Here is a 17,422-nt window from a genome sequence, read left to right on the forward strand (position 1 = left end):
CATCACGGGAAGACGGTGTTTCTGCCGTTGCTCCTCCAGCAGACCTGGCAGCCACCCGAGGGTCTGAGCAGCAAAGCCAGGAGGGGCAGATAGGGTGGCCCCCCTCCCCTCCCCCAGAATGGGGGAGGAGGGGACAGGCAGGGGGCTAGGTCTCCAGGTGAGAAGCAAATCCAGCACAGAAAGGGGCCACCTGAGGGCAAACCCACAACCCATCCCCCGGTGCCATCTCTTCGGGCCGCACCCTCGTCTTCACACCCACCCCGCTGCCCAAGAATCCATATTCACAACAAGCCCTTTCCAAAAGCAATGTCAGAAGAAGAGGCGCCCCCCGCCCCCAACTCTTGACCCACGATGTACCCTTGAAAATGGTTATGTAAACAATACACAAATCAGTCTGTCTGAGATTTGGTGGCGGGGCTAGCCTTTGCCTTCTCGTCCTGTGGCCACGTGGCCTCGCCGAGCTCCAGTCTGTCGGGGTGGGGGGCCCAGAGGCCACCCGCCATTGCTTGTGGTCACAGGCGTCCATGGTGTCCTCCTGGGGGCCGACTGGGGCGGGAGCCAAGGCCTGGGGCTTCTGCCTCCTTCCTATCTCTCGTACTTTTTTTCGTAGCAGTATGTTTGAAATAAAAAAAAAATAAATCCATCCAGAGCATCTCCTGACATCCTCCCCATCCCACATTTCCCAAGGAACCCCCTCCCCACGCCCCCCACACCAAACCACCCTATGACTGAAAGAAAGGACAAAAGGACCGATCCCAGGTCTACTGATATGTTTACAAGGACGACCTACGCTCTCGCAAAATCAAAATGGGAGAGGGACCGGGAACAACAACCAAAAAAACAAAAAAGGCTGCAAAGGATCCTGGGAGATTCTGAGCAACCCTGAAGATGGCTGACACTGGACCCGCAGCAGTCGATTTCACGGCCAGCGCTGTCCTTCTCATCTTCGGCGTCTAGATGGTGGAGGTCCGGTCCACCCCATCTGGGAGAGGGAGAGAGAGCAGCTCAGGACGTCGCGTCACGCCTGCCTCGCAGCCCATGCCCGACGTCCCGACGTCCTTGACGCCCTCGACGTCACCACGCCCCCACGTCCCTGATGCCCTCGACGTCACCACGCCCCCACGTCCCTGATGCCCTCGACGTCACCACGCCCCCACGTCCCTGATGCTCTCGACGCCCTGGGAGAAGGTGACGCCACCCAGCCTGTGCTCGGAGAGGGGGCCGGCCTGCGCCCATCCTGCAGACCATGGCGCCACGCTCACTGTGGATGGGCCGGCACAGCGGGGCCACGGAGGACGGGCCGCGGCGCATGGAAGGACAGAGTCACGGACAAACGCGACTTTCTAGCTGAGGCTGGTAGGAGAAAGCGTTGGCGGGTGCACAGGAGGCAGGAGTGGATGAGGGAGGGCGTGGGGGGCCAAGAGGGGCAGCTGGGGCAGGAGGGGAGGGGAGCTGAACAGTGGTGGGGGGGGCTGTCTGGCTCACTTCCCCTCTGTGGGTCATCTCGCTGGTTAAAGCCTCTGACAGCTGATCAGACCGGAGGGACGCATGTGGCCCAAATGGATTCTTTATCCTGAGGCTTTATCCAGAGAAGCCACAGTTGGATAGGCGCTGGGAGCGGAAAGATCGTGTGTCAGGGGAGAGCTGAGGGCACCCATGGATTTGCCAGCTCCACAGCCCTGCCTGGGAATTGGAGAGCCCAGGCCGAGGAGAGGGCGGACGGTGGAGGGAGCTGACACGCGCCTGCCCCTTTTTGGTTGTTCGCTTCCACGTGGGCTCCAGGGGAGTCCTCGGTATCAGAAGCAGAGACCTGAGCCCTGCTTATGGTAGCCTGGATGTAGGCGGCCATAGCAGTGGTGGCAGAGACCGATAAACAGACTTGAATTTAGAATCGTGGCTCTTGCAGGTGCGTGAGCAGGGCAGAGCTAGTGGCAGGGGTCCCTTGAGGAGGCTGTCACCAGGGCCTGTGTCTAAGCAGATGAGAACCCTCATCAGTGCGCAGAGGGTGGGGCAGGGATTAGCCATCTCAGGAGATAGCAATGGCTATGTTGCATGTTCTCAACAATTAAGCGTGATCACTACAGAGATGCACGCGTGTCTCAGCCCCTGATGTCGCATACCTGGTCTATCAGATGGAATATCTGGAGTCACTGGGCAGGGCTCAGTGTGAGAGCAGAGGCCCTAAGGGGCAGGGATGGGCCGCTGAGTCCACTGTTGGGCTGGCTGACCTCCTCGAGAAACTTTCTAATGAGACAATTGTAGGTTCCCATGCAAGATAATACAGACAATCCTGTGTAGACTTTGTCCAGGTTGCCCCAATGGGCGCATTTTGCAAAAAGGGGAACGCAACAGCACAAACCAGATACTGATGTGGATTCACTGTACCAGTCCTATTCGGATTCCCTGATTGTACTTGTAATCATGTGTGCTTTGGGAGGAGAACACATTTTTAAAGGAAAGCACATGGCTCCTAAGAGCTTCCATGGCATCAGGTCATTACTCCTCAAGGCCCCAGATTTGGACTTTACCAGTAGCCTTGCCCCTGGGCTCCTGTGAGTGTTAGCCTGTCTCTGCAGTGCTGACTCATGGAGTGGGGAGGAGTGGAGGTGTGTGTATGTATATGTGTATGTGTTTGTGAAGGAAGGAGGGCTCTTTGGTCACTTTCTCTGTAGAAAGGCAGTGGACACTCCCGCTGGGGCTCGTGGCCCACACTAATGCCAGTGGGCGGTGTGGAAAAACAAAAATCTCAACTAAGCCAGCTCATCCTCCAGGGCAACCGTGATCATCTGCAGAGAAAGAACTGCTAGCTAATTTGCACCCTTGTCTCCATAAGGGCCAGGAGCAGGCCCAGTAAACCTCAAGCAGGGAGGTGTCTGACCCCGAACACTGGAGAGTGGCCGTGTGCTCCTCCCTGTGGTGTGCTGCTCTTTGCCGCCCCCTCCAGCTCTTCTCTCCCTCTGGCAGAACCCCCATGCCTGGGCTGCCTCTGCCATCTTGATGTAAGACTTTCATCCGTCTCTGTTGGGCTTGCTCTAGGTCAGTGGGCCCCAGGGTCTAGAAGCCCCAACACCAAGCTGAGCTGCTATCTTCCTCCAGGAGAGGGCAGTAGGTTAGGCCACCCGGGGCTACAAGGCATGGTGAGTCCAGCTGCGCCAGAGGGCATCCCGCCCCACCGAGTTGTCACTGAAGTAGATCGCCAGGTCTGTCTCTGGGGTACCTCTGAGTAGACCCTTTTGTTAGGGGTCAGGGCATCTGTTGTTTGCAACACCTGAGAAGGCAACCATTCTCCAATCCCAGAACATCTCCTTGCCTCAGAATGAACCCTGGAACCTGCTAGCGGTCACTCATTCCTGCCTGCTTCCCTGCCCGGCCCCCTCTCTCTTCAGCCAGTGCCCCATTAAACAGTCATCTGCTCCCTCTCTCTGTAGGCTTTGCCCACTCGGGGCATTTCATTTAAATGCAATCATGCGATGACACGTGGCCTTTTATGTCTTGTCAGTGGCATGTTCAGGGCTCATCTGTGTTCTAGCACAGCTCATAGCTCTGTTTAAACAGCTGAATAATATTCCATTAGAATATTAGGGATGGACTACATTTTGCTTCTCCATTCATGGACATTCGGATTGTTTCCCATTACTTCTGGGGGGGCGGGGGCTCTCCACGCTGCAAACCCGGCCTCTTTGGTCAGGTGGGGAATGAACAGGAGCCAGCGGGCCCCTCCACACCACAGGAAAGGGGCAGTGCGGCTAAGCTTCTAGGCCTTAAAGGCCCGAGGGAGAGAGCAGTGAGTTGCAGAACTCTGGGCGCTCACAGCAGGATCTGTGCCTTCCGACCGTGCTACCAGGCACTGGCCAGATCTGAAATTGTGCACCCTGGGAATCCCTTTGCTCCCTCTTGGTCTAAATGGAGGCAGGGCCAGGGGGTGGGTACTGATGGTGGGAAGAGGCACCTGCAGCCCCCTTACTGCCCAGACCAGGTGGACAGCTGGCTGGCAGGCCTGTGACACTGTGAGGGACATCTCTGACTGCTAGTGGGGGATTTTTGTTTCAAAAATTCTATTTTTAGCATTAAGTTGGGATAGGCTTAGACCAGACTAGGGATCTAGTCCCAGAGGCTCCACTGTGTGTGTGTGTGTGTGTGTGTGTGTGTGTGTGTGTGTGTGAGAGAGAGAGATAGATAGATAGATAGATAGATATGGGGGTGTTCCCACTAATGGCCACATTGTTGTATGTCCCTAACTCTTCCTGAGCCTGGCGATGGGTGGAGATTGTTGCCTTAGTGTGATTCCACTGGGCTCTGGGTGGGCGGTGTTTTGGGGGAAGAGCGACAGCTCAGGTCCCTGACTCACCTCCTAGAAAGGGGAGCAGAGCAACTGCCTAGTCTGCAGCGGGAGCAGCCTGCTGACGGGGTGGAGGCTGTGATACGCTTCTTGTCCCTGCCCACTCCTCCTCACTGTCCTCCTCCCCTCCCAGTTACTGCCAGAGGCTAGCCAGCAGATGGCCAGCCAGGAGGCCTGCAGGAAGGACACACTCACCTCCCAGGGCGTGTTCGGTCATACTGAGGCACAAGGACTCCAGCCTGTTGTTGATGTCAGGTTCAGTCACAGGAAGCTGGAATTCTGCTGGGGACAGAGGGGTATGTTGGTGACAAGGACTCCACGGACAAGTAGAACATACACTCAGTGCCACCTGGCTCCTAATGGGGCAGCCTTGGGGATGAAGGTCTGCTGTGCCTCCCTGGCAGGGACCCAGGGGGACTGTCACAGTCACACGGAGGGCAAGTGATGCCCAGGATGAACCCACTTCTAAGGTCTGCTGGAGAGAGGCCACTGTGAACATGGCGGCTGGCAGGAAACAGGGGACTATAAATAGTTGGCCATATTCAGTTTGTTGCTTCTCTGCCCATAACCTTCCTGTGACTTCCCACCAGAGTAAAAGTCCAGCCCCTGCAGTGGCCACCGAGGCCCATGACCCGGGCCCCAGTGCCCCTCTATCCTCTACAACTCTCCCTTTCCTTCACTCCCTACAGGCCGTGCCTTGCCCAGGCCTTGGCACAGGTTTCCCTCAGCTTAGAATGCTAGGTCCTGGCTAACTGGCTTCTGGTCTTCATGTTTCCGCCATCACTATCTCCACAGGACGTGAGCAACTTCCAGTGCAATCTTTACCCACATCTGGTGTCAAAACCGTACAACCCCAAACCTACTGCCATCGAGTCATTGCCAACTTGCAGCACAGAGTAGGGCTCCTGAGACCGCAAATCTTTGTGGGAGCAGAGAGCCCCATCTTTCTCACATGGAGCAGTTGATGGGTTCAAACTGCTGACTTTGCAGTTAGTAGTCCAATACCTAACTCACTAGGCCACCAGGGCTCTATGCCTTTCCCTGAGTCCCTGCAGCTAAATATACACTTCCTTGCCGCTGGGCTCTGAGCCCTGGGTCGAGAAGTGGGTTGGGCTCTTACAGGACAGAGGAGACCTGCCCTTGTGTATTTCCGAGGCTATAAATCTTCAAAGAGCAGAAAGCCCCATTTTTTCCCTCCGCAGAGTGTCTGGTGGTTTCAAACTGTGGACCTTGCAGTTAGCAGCCCAAAGCATAACCCAGTACGCCACCAGGGCTCAGTGGGAGAGAAGCCACAGCCTGGGAGCCTCTCTTCCGAGTCTTGGACTGTGCCGGGCGCGTTAGGTCGGTTGGCTCCTGATCTGCCCAGCAAGCTCACTTCAGGCTCACTGTCTGTGCCCTGAATAGCTAGGGCTATTCAGGGCACAGATGGGAACTGGCACTGGTCAGGGGAGGGACAGTGAGGGACAAAACCCTGGAGGAAGTCTCAGCAAGGGGATGGGGTCCTGAGGCCAGGACCGTTCCCACCAGGGTGACCCTTTACTTCTCGGGAACTTCGTTCTTCTACCTGGAAAGTGGGGAAATGGTTGGTTAGCAAACTTCAGGCCATTTCTGTGTCTCCCTGCATGTCCACCAGGGGGCATTAGGAGCAAGTGTCCCCGCATTTTGCAAGGGAGCTTGAGCTTGGCGGGGTGGTGGGAGAGGAAACGGAAGGCAATGGCTAAGCCCAAGTATTTGTTTTCTTTGATTTGACTGATTTGCAATCTGTGTTTCCCGATTACCAGCTCATTCAGAGGCAGATGTCTTTTCTGTTATTTAAACTTCTCCAAGTGAAGGCTGGCAAAATGGCTAAATATTAAATAGCGTTCTTTCTGAGATGAGTTCTACCATAGATGGCTTGGGAAGACCACTGTGCCAACTCATGCCTAGTCCAGTAGGAACAAGCTTCCGGGCAGCCAGGAGCCAGAGAGAATGGCAAGACAGGTAGGTTCTTTTTTTGCTCTTGGGCCCGCCCCCCCCTTGTTGCTCTGAGTTGGGTCCTGCAATTAGACATTCCCAAAGGGAAGAGTATTTTAGTATTTTTATCCATTCATGTCAAAATCATATGCATGCAAAAATTAGCAGCCTTCAGGGTGTGAAATCTATAAAATAGCAACACAATTTTATATATAGTCAGTTAGCAAATATGAAAAAAAAAGGCCTTAGCAATTATAGTCATCCATATGCTCATTGTAAAATTTAGTTTACTCTCTAGTGCTCCCCTTTAAACAAACACTGTGGAGAGATTTGGATAAATAAAGATGCTCGACATTTGGAGAGAAGCGTTTTCAGCTGCAGGATTTCTTGCCAGCACACAGCCAAATGCCATTTTCCAAGGCTGGGATTGTGTGTTCCAAGAAGAGGGCTGAGCAAAGTAAGGCTTTCCGCTCCAGAGCTCTGAGCCTCAGTGGCTGCTCTTTTAGGCTGAAACTTGGCTGGCTGGCTGGCTCTTCCTCCCCGCAGCCCCTCACTCCCAATGCCCCAGGGCGCCGTGAAGGCGGTCGCACTACCCCCTGCCACTCAGAGCGACTCTGCACAATTCCACGTCGTGCTGTAAGCCCATATGTTCAAACCTCAGTTTCCTAATAGTGTGACTTTCTCATGGCGTGTCTGATAAAAACAGATCCATGGCGTCCCGCCACACACAAGGCAGATGGGAGACCAGTGGGGTAGCTAACAGCTTCCATCTCTGGCGAGAAGCCCTCAGCCAGGTGTCACCAGTGGGGGCAGAGCTCTCAGCAAAGGCCCGGGGTAGGTGAGTGGGTGGGGACCATGGGCCCAGTTCTCGCTATGGCTTCTGGTAAACTTATGGTGGCATTTGCTTCCAGCATCGTCGCAACACCCAAGCCACTCCTGTATGACAAACCGACAGACAGATGGGTGGGTGGTGGTCCAAAGAACAGAGGAGCCAGTCCTGGAAGAAATACTAACAGAAGAAGGGCAAGACTGGCCTACTGGTTTGGGACACGTCATCAAGCAGGCTAAGAAGGCTGGTAAGGTAGAGTGGAGCTAGGTGACACAACCCCCACAAAATGGCCTCAAACACAGCAGCGGACCAGGAGTGGGGCTCAGCACTGGGCAATGCCCCCTTCTCTACCCCATAAAGTTATGTGTTGCAGTCAACCAGACAGCACCCACCACCACCACCACCACCACCTCCGAAAGGCCTGGGGGCCTGTCTCGTTCATCCCTGGCTGCTGCTGACTCACCGGGTCCTTGAGCCGCCTCCTCTCTTCTTAGCTTTCTCCACTCTTGCCCAAAGTAGGCCCATTTCTTCAGCTCTGATGACACCTCTGAGTACCAACAACTTTTGATTACGACTCGGGTAATCAATGGAGTCAATTCGTTTTCCATCCGGCCGTTCATATGCAGTACTCTTCCCCCTTCCTCTCCGCTCCTCATTTCCGTCTGGTCTTCTGCCAGCCCTCGGAGGTTTCACCCAGGCCCAGTGCTGCCCTTTCAATCACGCACTGGTGGCTGATTGTTTTCAGGAGGGCGACCTGCCCGGGTGCTACTGAGCACTGGGGATTCCTCTTTTCCTCGTCTTTAGCCAAGGAGCACCAGGCTCCCAGGTTTGCAGCATTCCAATGGCCTTGGGGGTGGAAGATTTCCGAGGAGGAGCTGGTGCTGGGGAAAGGCTGGTGAGCAGGTAAGTCGCAACATGAAATGGGGCCTTGTAAGGAGCCATCTGATCCACCCCCTTGCAGGCAGTGCAGACCCAAGGGCAGTTTGCATATGGCTTTGTGTACAGGAAGGACCAGACCCCCAGGAAGTCGGTCCAGGAGACTGTCAGTCTCTCTGCCTCTGCAGTTTTCTTGTGAAGCCAGCTCCCAGCCTCTCGGCCCCTTCCCATCAGGCCTGCAGGTGTGAGACGCCCGCCACCACCTCCCAGTGCGGTGCCAGCACTGCCCCAGGATCCTCTGGGCCCAGGCCCAAGGGCGGCTGAGCCTGAGTTAGCAGGACTGGAGCTGCTTCCAAAATAAATGATCATCCTCCAACTAGCAGTCTCCAAACACATTTTCCAGTTGGGAAAATACACCCCTGCTTTGCAAGGAGCATGACTCCTCTCGCCCAGACTTCCCTTACTTTGGGCTCAAGCCGCCACCCCGGTGAATGTATGAGACCTTGTTCTAGCTCTGGGTTTCTTCCTCATCCCGTGGGCCGCCACGAGGCACAGGCCACCCGGTGGCTCTCCTGCTTGGTTGTGGGGGCCTCTGAAGCTAGTCCAAGTGGAAAGAAAGCTCAATGCAGTCCCTGCAGTCGCCTCCCCAGGGCCTGTGGGCTGAGGGCAGATTCAGGAGGAGTAGGATGCTTTGTTGCAAATCTGGGCCAGGCTTCCAGTCCTGTAAAGGCTGGGCTCACCCTGCCTTTTCTAAATTCTTTCGAGGCATTGAAAGTGTCCCGTCATCTTAAAGGAATGGCACTTAAGTTCCTAGAATCCATGCTTGCTGATCACAAGACGTCAGGCATCGTCAGGACTTCCCCAGATGGGTTAAGATGGTAGAGCCCGGCTGGAGGGAAGCCTTGTGCTGCACTGCCTCACTCTCTGTGGGATCTCCGAGGCGGGGCTGGTCCTAAGTCTACTCCCTTGTGCATTCGCTATCATGCCTGTCCCTGCAGACATCAGGCCACCTTCTGCCTGTGCTACGATCCTTATTGTTTCGTCGTACCCCCAAACCATATCAACTTCTTCCAGCCGGGAGATTCCCACTCATGGTGATCCTGTGTAGGATATCTGAGGCTACACACCTTGATGGGGTCAGACAGCTGCATCTTTGGTCTGTCAGATGCTTACCCCACAGTGCTACGGCTCTGAAACCAGACCGGTTGCCATCAAGTCGATCCCAACTCAGCCTATCGGACCAAGCAGACCCAACCCTTGGGGTTTTCAAGGCCGTACCTTTCTCCGGAAGTGTGGCTGGTGGGTTTGAAACACCACTTTTCAGTTTTGTGCTTAACCACTGCACCATCACCCCTAGTATCTTCAGGTAGGCTTCCCTGCAAGCCTCCAGAGTGGACCAGGTTGTGTGTGCCGAGTAGAGGAGCCGTGCACAGAGGAGGTATTTCTGGCTGATTTGTAAGCGCTCCTATCTTTCTAGGGCAATTCTTCATCCGGTCCCGACTGGTGGCTAGAGGGGCTGTCCCTGAAGAAGTAGGCTGCCTCCTTGAGATGGTGGCAGGGCTATGAGAGTGAGCTCTGGGCCTGGGATCCAGCAGTTCATCTGCAAGGGCAGGGGATGTACCCGGATCCCTAGGCAAAGGCTTAGGAGGCACAACCCCTTGGGGCTGAGATGCAATGCAGGTTCCTCCCCTCCACGAGGGCTGCCGGGCCGAGCCCTGACGCACTTTCTATGCCGTGTCCCAGGCTGGGTGGTGAAGGCAGATCACTTGCTGTGGCTCCTCTCACCCGTTCCTGGGTGGGAGCATGCAAACACGGCGTAGAGGACTCTGCCTCGGGGATGGGTCAGTTTTGCTACTCTGCTGAGTATAAAGCAAGCCGCCCCAGAAGCAGCAACAGAGGAATCCCACAAGCACCGAGAAAGAGCCGACAGCGGAGTGTGTGCATGTTCCCTGACGGCAGTGGCCGGGGGTCAGCAGAGGAGTGGAGCTGCAGCGCTGTGACCGTGAGACGGAGCTGAAGAGCAGAGCCAAGACCACGAGGCAGGTGGTGCGATTCTTGGCCAGGAAAGGAGTAAAGGTGCATGTTTTCAGGCAGGAGGCTGGCTTAGAGTGGTGGCAAGCCATAGAGGAGCTTGGTCACAGGATAGCGTCCGAGGGGCCACGTGGCTGAGAAAGACTGAGGACCAGGGACAGAGCAGGCTCCTGGCTGAGACGAGGCAGTGCTGTGGACAAAAGGGCTGTATCCTTCATGTCTTCCGATCCTGACGTCCGGTGACCCATTCATTTCCCTAATGCATGCCCACAATCACGAGCATTGTCTGTGAGGTCCGTGTGGCCACTGTGACCAATGATGGAACCCAGGAGGGCAGGAGGCATGGCTGAGCTCTGCTTTGCCGCAGTCGGCCTGGGACCGGTGGCAGGCGGTGTTGTGCTTCCTGCCGAAGCTTGCGCACGTTCGACCTGGCCGCCATGCCATTGACTCAGTCGTGTCTAGGAGTGGGTGCTGCCAAGTGCACCCTCATTTCTTTGCAATCAGCCTGGCAGAGCCCCGCTCTCCATGCCTGGCTGTGGTTAGAGATGCTGGGGCTCATTAGTGTCTTCCTGGGGCAGGGTCTGTGAGGCTACGGCGAGAGACTAATTAAAAAAAAAAAAGCCCCAAGGGTTCCAGCGCTCGGACTTCAGTGTGCCATGCCCCCGACTCAGAGGTTTCCAGGTAGCTACCAAGAACATGGAAAACAAACCGCTCCAAGCGGTCCCCCTGGGGCAGGGGGGGAAGGCTGGAGTAGCCCTCTCTTCAAACCCGTCTGTGCTACTTGACTCTGACTGTGGCAACATGAGGCTGTGGGTGATCTTGGGCTTATGGCAGCCCCGCAGGGGCAGGCCGCCCAGCGCCGCTGGAAAACCGCAGCAGCAGGAGACAGGCAGGTGGAGAATCAGCATCGAGACACCCAAACGGTCCTTCCATAGGTCTCGGAGGTGGGCCCTGCTCTTGGTGACTGGGCTGTTCGGCCCGCTCTTCCCAATCCAGAGAGGGACAAAGGACAGGAGTGAGGATTTGGGAAACAACTGCGGTTGGAGGCTCGGTGGAAGCTTTCTCTCAGGAGGTGAACAGTCTGTTTCTCCTGGGGTGTCATCATGTCTTTCCCAGGTTCTCCCCTCTATTGGGAATGAATGACGCCTAATTCTGTGGAAAAAAAATTCAGGACTGGCCTATACGGTCCAGAGGACAGGCCTCCACAACTCCCAACGGTATCAACTATCCCTTTCCAGGAAGGACAAGAGCCATGAGCTTCAGCGGACAACGGGGCTCCAAGACTACCCTGAGCAAAGAGGAGGCATGGTAGAGGCCAAGGAGTCCTGGTAACTGGCATCGGGACCAAGTGGGTGTTCTTTCTGCCCTCCAGTCCTCGTTCAAAATCTGCCAAAGATCCCTTGCTGACAGCGACCTGAGTCCAAGCTCCCCAGCTCCAGATCCAGGTCCCCCACCATCTGCCACAATCTGACAGCAGCCTGGTCGGCTTGCTCTCTGGGTCTTCAGCCAGACTCGCCAGCCCAGCCACCGCTTTCTGGACACTCCCAGGATGCCTGGCCTTTCGGTCTTGCTCCTGGGGTCCCTTCTGACCCTTGGGGCTCCATCCCCGGAAGCTTCCTTGTTCAGTGACATCCCCTTTCTTGCCTTGGGGGGTTATTTTCCTGTGTGTAGGGTCCTCTAGACAGGTGGAGTAGTTAACAGCTCAGTTCTCTCTCGGAGCCTAGTCCACCCTGTGGACACAGGGCCCAGGGATTGAAGAGGCCTGGTGGAAGGTGAGGTAGTGGGCAGCCGTGTGGAGACCCGAGCTGCTTACACGTTTGCTGACTCGGCTTTCCTCCTGCAGTTGGCGTCAACGTGTGTGTCTTGGGAGATGGAGGAGGACTTTGTGGGTTAATATTGGACTCGTGGGCTTGGGCAGCACTGGGTTGGGATGTTTTCTTGATGCGCACTTAACCTTTATATAAAACTCTCTCTTATGCATGAGTTTTTCTGTGGGTTTGTTTCTCTAATGTACCCAGACACATCCAGAAGGTGAAACTCGCTGTGTGTGTGTGCCAGTGAACGAGCAGGCAGACAAACAAACCCCAGTGGACGTAGAGTGAATTCAATTGAGGTGACCCTGTGAGGTCAGAGTAGATCCGTGCTTCACGGGGTTGTAAATAGCGGATTCTTTGAAGTCTACCTCTACCTCCTCTTGAGACGCTTCTCGGTGGATTTGAACCTTCAATCTTTAGGCTAGCAGTGGACAGCTTAACAGTTGGCACCACCCAGGGACTCTTGAAGTGGGCCAAGGTGCTGTTTAATCAGGTCAAGGGAAGATGGCTGGTCCCCCAATCAGCTTGTCCTTAGCCTCTCAGTCTCTCTCTCTCTCTCTCACACACACACACACACACACACACACACAACCCCTCTCCTTCCCTCCCCCCGCTCAAAACACCCTCCAGCGAGATCTCTCCTTTCATCACTCTAGAAATAGGAATTGTCTCAAAAATATCCCCCATCTGATTGCAACCGAATCTGGGGCTACACAGGCTGGCTCCTAGCCAACCAGCCATGATTCCTGCTGGCAAGGCAGTTTTAAAAAGGAAAGGCTTCCGGGAGCCCCGGAGAACATGGGGTTACAGTCGAGGCTAAGCACTTTCCCGCTGTGTTCACCGGGGCATCTCGTTGGCCGTCATCCTGGCCCCCCCTGCCCTGGGGAGGAAGGGAGACTCTGGACACAGGCCCTACCTGGCTGCTGGAACATCAGCATGTTCTGTGGAGAAGTGTGCACGGGCAGAGAGCGGGTCCTTTGGACTGAGCTGTGGGTCCGGCTGGGCATGCTGTTGCTGCCCCCGGGGTTGGCAAACCAGAGGTTCTGGTGAGAAAGGCAAAAGGGTACCCTGTTAGCCAAGACGCCCCGGGCCAGCACTACCATATGCATACTTATAGAGAGAGGGTTCGCATGCCCCTTTGCTCCCCCTCCAGCCTCCAGGACACTCTCTGAACCTAGCTTTGTCCCGGGCCTCTCTCTCACGTCTTCAAAACCTTCTCTCTCCCTTTTGTCCCTCTGCTTTCCTATCACTTTCCTGGGAAATGGGGTGGGGTGGAGTTCTGTAAATGCTTGCGGCAGAAAGCACACACTCTTTCAAGGCTCTCATTGGACTTTGAGATTCTAGGCATTTACTCCAAAGGGAGCGTGGCAAAGGGACTGCTTTGCTCTCAGCTAGCGGCAGGCTAGCAGGACTGGCCGGGGGGTCACTGTCACACGGGTGTCATAGTGGTGGTTTTTCCCGAGAAGCACCCTGGGGTGTTGGGACAGTGTAAGCCAAGTGGGACTTTCCAGTCAGCCCCCACCCCCGCCCCCACCCCCCCACCCCGGGGACAAGTAGAGCCCCCTGGGCTTGCCCAGAGCCACTCTCCTGTGTTAACACGGAAGCCTCCTCCCTTTTCTGTGAGAACTTCAGGCACATTTGTGTCCCTTACAAAGCTGGGACCAAGCAGGTAGAAAGAACATTGCGGGGCAGGGGAGGTCCAGGGGTGAGGAGCCCAGGACAGGGCTGCAAGCCTTAACTGGCAGTTTCACCCCCTTAGCCCCCAACACAGCCTCCATCAGGCTCAGCCCTATTGGCCCCTCCACCAGGGAAAGGGTGGGGGCGCTGTGAGGGGGAGAGTTATTTTATCACAGAGAAGGCGGCAAAGGAAGGAGTCCCCTCCTCTACAATGGTCCAGGTTCTCTGGAAACCAGAGAAACCAAGTCTGTTGGGGCAGGTCAGGGATCAAGGCACAAAAGACTTAAGTTGCTCACAGCCATCTGCCAACCTTGCAATTAGCAGGTCAGCATGTAAGCCACTATGCCACCAGGGCTCCTTTACAAAGGAGGTCGGTCTTGCCCTTTTTCTGAAAGGGCCTCTGTGGGAGAGTGGTCCCTAAGGAAATCTCCCTGAGGTCAGGAGGGTGTCCTTGTGGGGCTGCAGGCAGGCATCCCTGGGGGCCTCTGAGGCCGATGGACAACTGTCTCTCAGTTTACACTACTTGGGAATGCCCCCGGCCCCCTTCTCCCCCCTCTCATCTGAGTCGCAGAGGTCCTGAGCTTGGCTGGCCCTCCTCCCTGGGGCTGAACAAACCTGTCTTCCTTGTTTCATGATGGTGGGGTTGGCAGGGGTGTTGCGCTGGCTGGAGCTGACGAATCCACTGGTGCCCAAGAGTCCAAGCCGGGCGGAAGGGATATTCCGTGAGGGGATCTGGTACTGGCGTGGGTTCCGTCTGCCCATGCCGCTGCCCACCGAGCCGGCAGTTGGGAGGGAATTGGACTGTCCAAAGCCACGACTGCGAGAGGGAACAGAGAGGGAACCGTGAGATGGTTAGCCATGCCTCCACCCCTCCCAAGTCCCAGGCTGCAAGGGGCATGCCTCCTTGGGGCTGCCAGTTATGAGGTCTACGGGGTGAAGGCACTGGGCCAGGAGAGGACCTTGAGGCCAGTGACAGCTGTCATCTGTGAGTGTGTATGTAGCATGTGGGGCTTTATCTCCATTCTCCACCATTCACGCCCTTCACGCTCACTGCCGGAGACGGGAGAGATGGTCACTTGGCTAAGGTCAGGCTGCCGCCAGCAGGGGGCAGCGCTGGAATGGGAGCCTGGACCCTCAGGAGGCTTGTGCTGTCCTCCAATCCTCCAAGCAAGCTGACCAGCTGCTGCAGACAGGACATGGGCCCTGAGCCCAAGAGGCCACAAGGCCAGCAGGCAGCAGAGACAGGTTCAGAACTGGCTCAGGCTCTTGTCACGTGTTCCTGCCATCACATGAAGAAACCCGTATCTGAAGCCTGTCTTGCGTAGCCGACCTGGAGAGAGTGGGCAGTGCTAGCATGTGAGTCCTTCATCAGCCCTGCATGTTGATAAGGCGGACCAGCAAAGGAATGAAAGGCTCTCTCCTATCACCACGCATCCCCAGATGGAAGGGCTGGTCCCATCTCTGGGGCCCTGGCTCCCGAGACGCCAGGATGATCCCAGGCACTCGCAGGCCTTCCTGTGGTACTGGCCACGTGGGTTGCCGAGATCCTCCTGGGTCCACACGCTGACGCCCGCGTTCCCGTTTGGTCCGGTGACCTCAGCACTCAAGAACTCGCTCGGCCTCTTCAGCACATGCTCCAGGTTCTGGGAGGTTACACAGCAGCCAGCAGTGTTTCAGGAACCAGCACATTCTTTCCAAGAAGAGTCAGCTTTAGTCAGTCATTCAGTGATGCGTAACTCCCCACGCTTTTCCCTCCAGTGGCCACAAGATGGAACAGACTGGCGTTCCCAGCCACACAGGGAGGACACTCTGGAGGGGCAGGGCTGACGTAGTGGAGGAAAATAGGGGACTTACGAAACCGTCATTTCCTCAGAAAGAGAGAGAGAGAGAGAGAGAGAGTGTGTGTGTGTGTGTGTCCAAGGTAGCAACAGAGTACACGATCTCAGAAAATGTTTCTCTTCCGTCATGTTTTAGAAGATCTAGGAATGACAGATAGAAATGGCATCATGTTTATAACTTAGCTGAATGTTTCCAGAACAGTTTCTTATAGCACTGCGTGATAGAATGAACTTTACCATGTGAATAGTCAGTTGAAAGTTAGCGCATATTGACTTTTCTACTAAAGATGTTGACTCAAGAAAACAAAGTTTGATTATCTCCTGTGTTTTGCTTTTCAGAACGAGAGACTGAAATAAATCCCTCTGGTTTGGGGGAGGAAAAAAAAATGTTCCTCCTCTCTTAGGAATTTCTAAAATCCCTCATCAGAGTGGGGGAAGGGAGGAGAATAGCCAGTGAGCTGGCTGGGACTGGATCCAGGCGGTGTGCTGCCACTTCCCGCTCTGACAGCCCAGGAAAGGGTCCACGCTTCCAGCGGAGGCTCGCCTAAATGTCCCAGGGCAGCCTGCGCAGGCTCTTGGGCTCTGGCTCTCATCCCTCCTGTCGGGTACCTTGTCCCCCCTTCTTGCCGTCAAGGTCCGAAGCCTCGGAAAGAAGCGTGTCGGCCCCGAGAGGTGGGGTGACGTCTGCTTTGGCGGGAAAGGACCAACTGTGATATGTGACAGGTTCAAGTGGGATTTGTTTTTTTTTTGTTTGTTTGTAACTCTGAAAACCAGCTCTATGGTTCTGGAATTTCCATTTGGGCCACCTGTTCGATGGCTCTGTAGTCTGCTGAAACTTCTCCATATTTAGTGCAGGGAGCTTCTTTACCCACTTTCCTTTTTGGTTGGAGGCCTGAAGAGTTGTTTCACATGTAAAGCACAGCCGGCTCTGAGCGGTGATAAGATGCTGTGTGCTTTCAGAACGGCAAGACTCAATTGGTCAGCGATGCAGTGTGGGCTGGGGCACTTACCCTTCCTGGAGGTGAACTTTCTACTGCAAGGGGGGTGTGTGCTTCTGTGGCATCTTTAGTTGATCACTACAGAGCCTGGGCGAACATTTAGTTACTTATGATTGCCAGGATCAATGAAATAATCATGTTTTCTGGGGAGAAGACACAGTGCACAAGAAAGTGTTCATTTCTCATTCCCTTGCTCTGCCTACCTGTAGTTCGCCGGCTCACCCTGCCTAAAGAGAGCCAACTGATTCCATTGCATTTAAATGCATGGGAAGCCTCTGATAAAATAAAATTCATAAGAGCCAATTAATTGGGGATTGTGATAATTCAAGCAGGAGCCGGGTTGTAGTTACCTTTGTCTTATCAGAGAACCAGAAATTCAAAGCAAATTAATAGCATAAAAAGATCCCAGTGGTAATATTTAGGAGAGAGGAAAAATACTTCCTAGAATTTCAGTAGCATCGAATTGAACATCCACAATTGATGATTGAATTCATTCATATCTAATCAATAAAAACAGGTACATTAGGACTCCTACCTGCCAAACGGGCTAGTCCAGCTGGTACTGAGCTAATGACAGTTTCGTGAGCTCAAGGCCACTGCCCCAGCTTAGCCTGATGTGGTCCAAGGAGCCAGTGTAATGGCAGAGGAAGGGGATGAGACTTTGGGCAGGAAGAGCCAAGAACTTCAAAGTCCTGCCTTTCTCTTCAGTCTCTCCTTCCTCTTGGAACTTGTCTCCCAAGGGTCTAGTGTTCCCAGCAGGGTCTGCAGCCTCCTCCCTGACTTGGGAGATGTGCTGCTGCTCCTGAGCAGCTGCGATGGGAGCAGACCTTTCTTGTCTCCTGTGCTGACCACAGGACTTTAGCACATATGGTCCCGCCCAACCTGCTAGGGCATGAGGCAGGGCTCCGACAGGAGTGTTGCTTTGCCTGAACGGTCTTCTCTCTCATACAACTCTTATCACAATCCACACATACATCAATTGTGTAAAGCACATTTGTACATTCATTGCCCTCATCATTCTCAAAACATTTTCTCTCCACTTAAGCCCCTGGCATCAGCTCCTCATT

The 17,422-nt window shown here is 54.9% G+C and overlaps 1 protein-coding gene across 4 annotated transcripts in view; it reads right to left on the reverse strand.

The window, feature by feature from the left end:
• Positions 1–755: 755 nt before the first annotated feature.
• The window catches only part of SAMD4A (sterile alpha motif domain containing 4A), a 265,015-nt gene continuing 248,348 nt past the window's right edge, over positions 756–17,422 (reverse strand). For all 4 annotated transcript variants that reach the window (XM_045287722.1, XM_045287723.1, XM_045287725.1 and 1 more), the window contains 4 exons: positions 14,135–14,336; positions 12,759–12,885; positions 4,535–4,621; positions 756–982 (listed from right to left, as the gene is read on the reverse strand). In XM_045287722.1, the coding sequence (XP_045143657.1) occupies positions 954–982; positions 4,535–4,621; positions 12,759–12,885; positions 14,135–14,336 (445 nt within the window). In that variant the 3' untranslated portion in view covers positions 756–953. The remainder of the gene's footprint in view (positions 983–4,534; positions 4,622–12,758; positions 12,886–14,134; positions 14,337–17,422) is intronic.

This window comes from Echinops telfairi, unplaced genomic scaffold (genome assembly GCF_000313985.2).
Source record: "Echinops telfairi isolate 266 unplaced genomic scaffold, ASM31398v2 ScPeMD7_18;HRSCAF=68, whole genome shotgun sequence".
Taxonomy (NCBI): domain Eukaryota; kingdom Metazoa; phylum Chordata; class Mammalia; order Afrosoricida; family Tenrecidae; genus Echinops; species Echinops telfairi.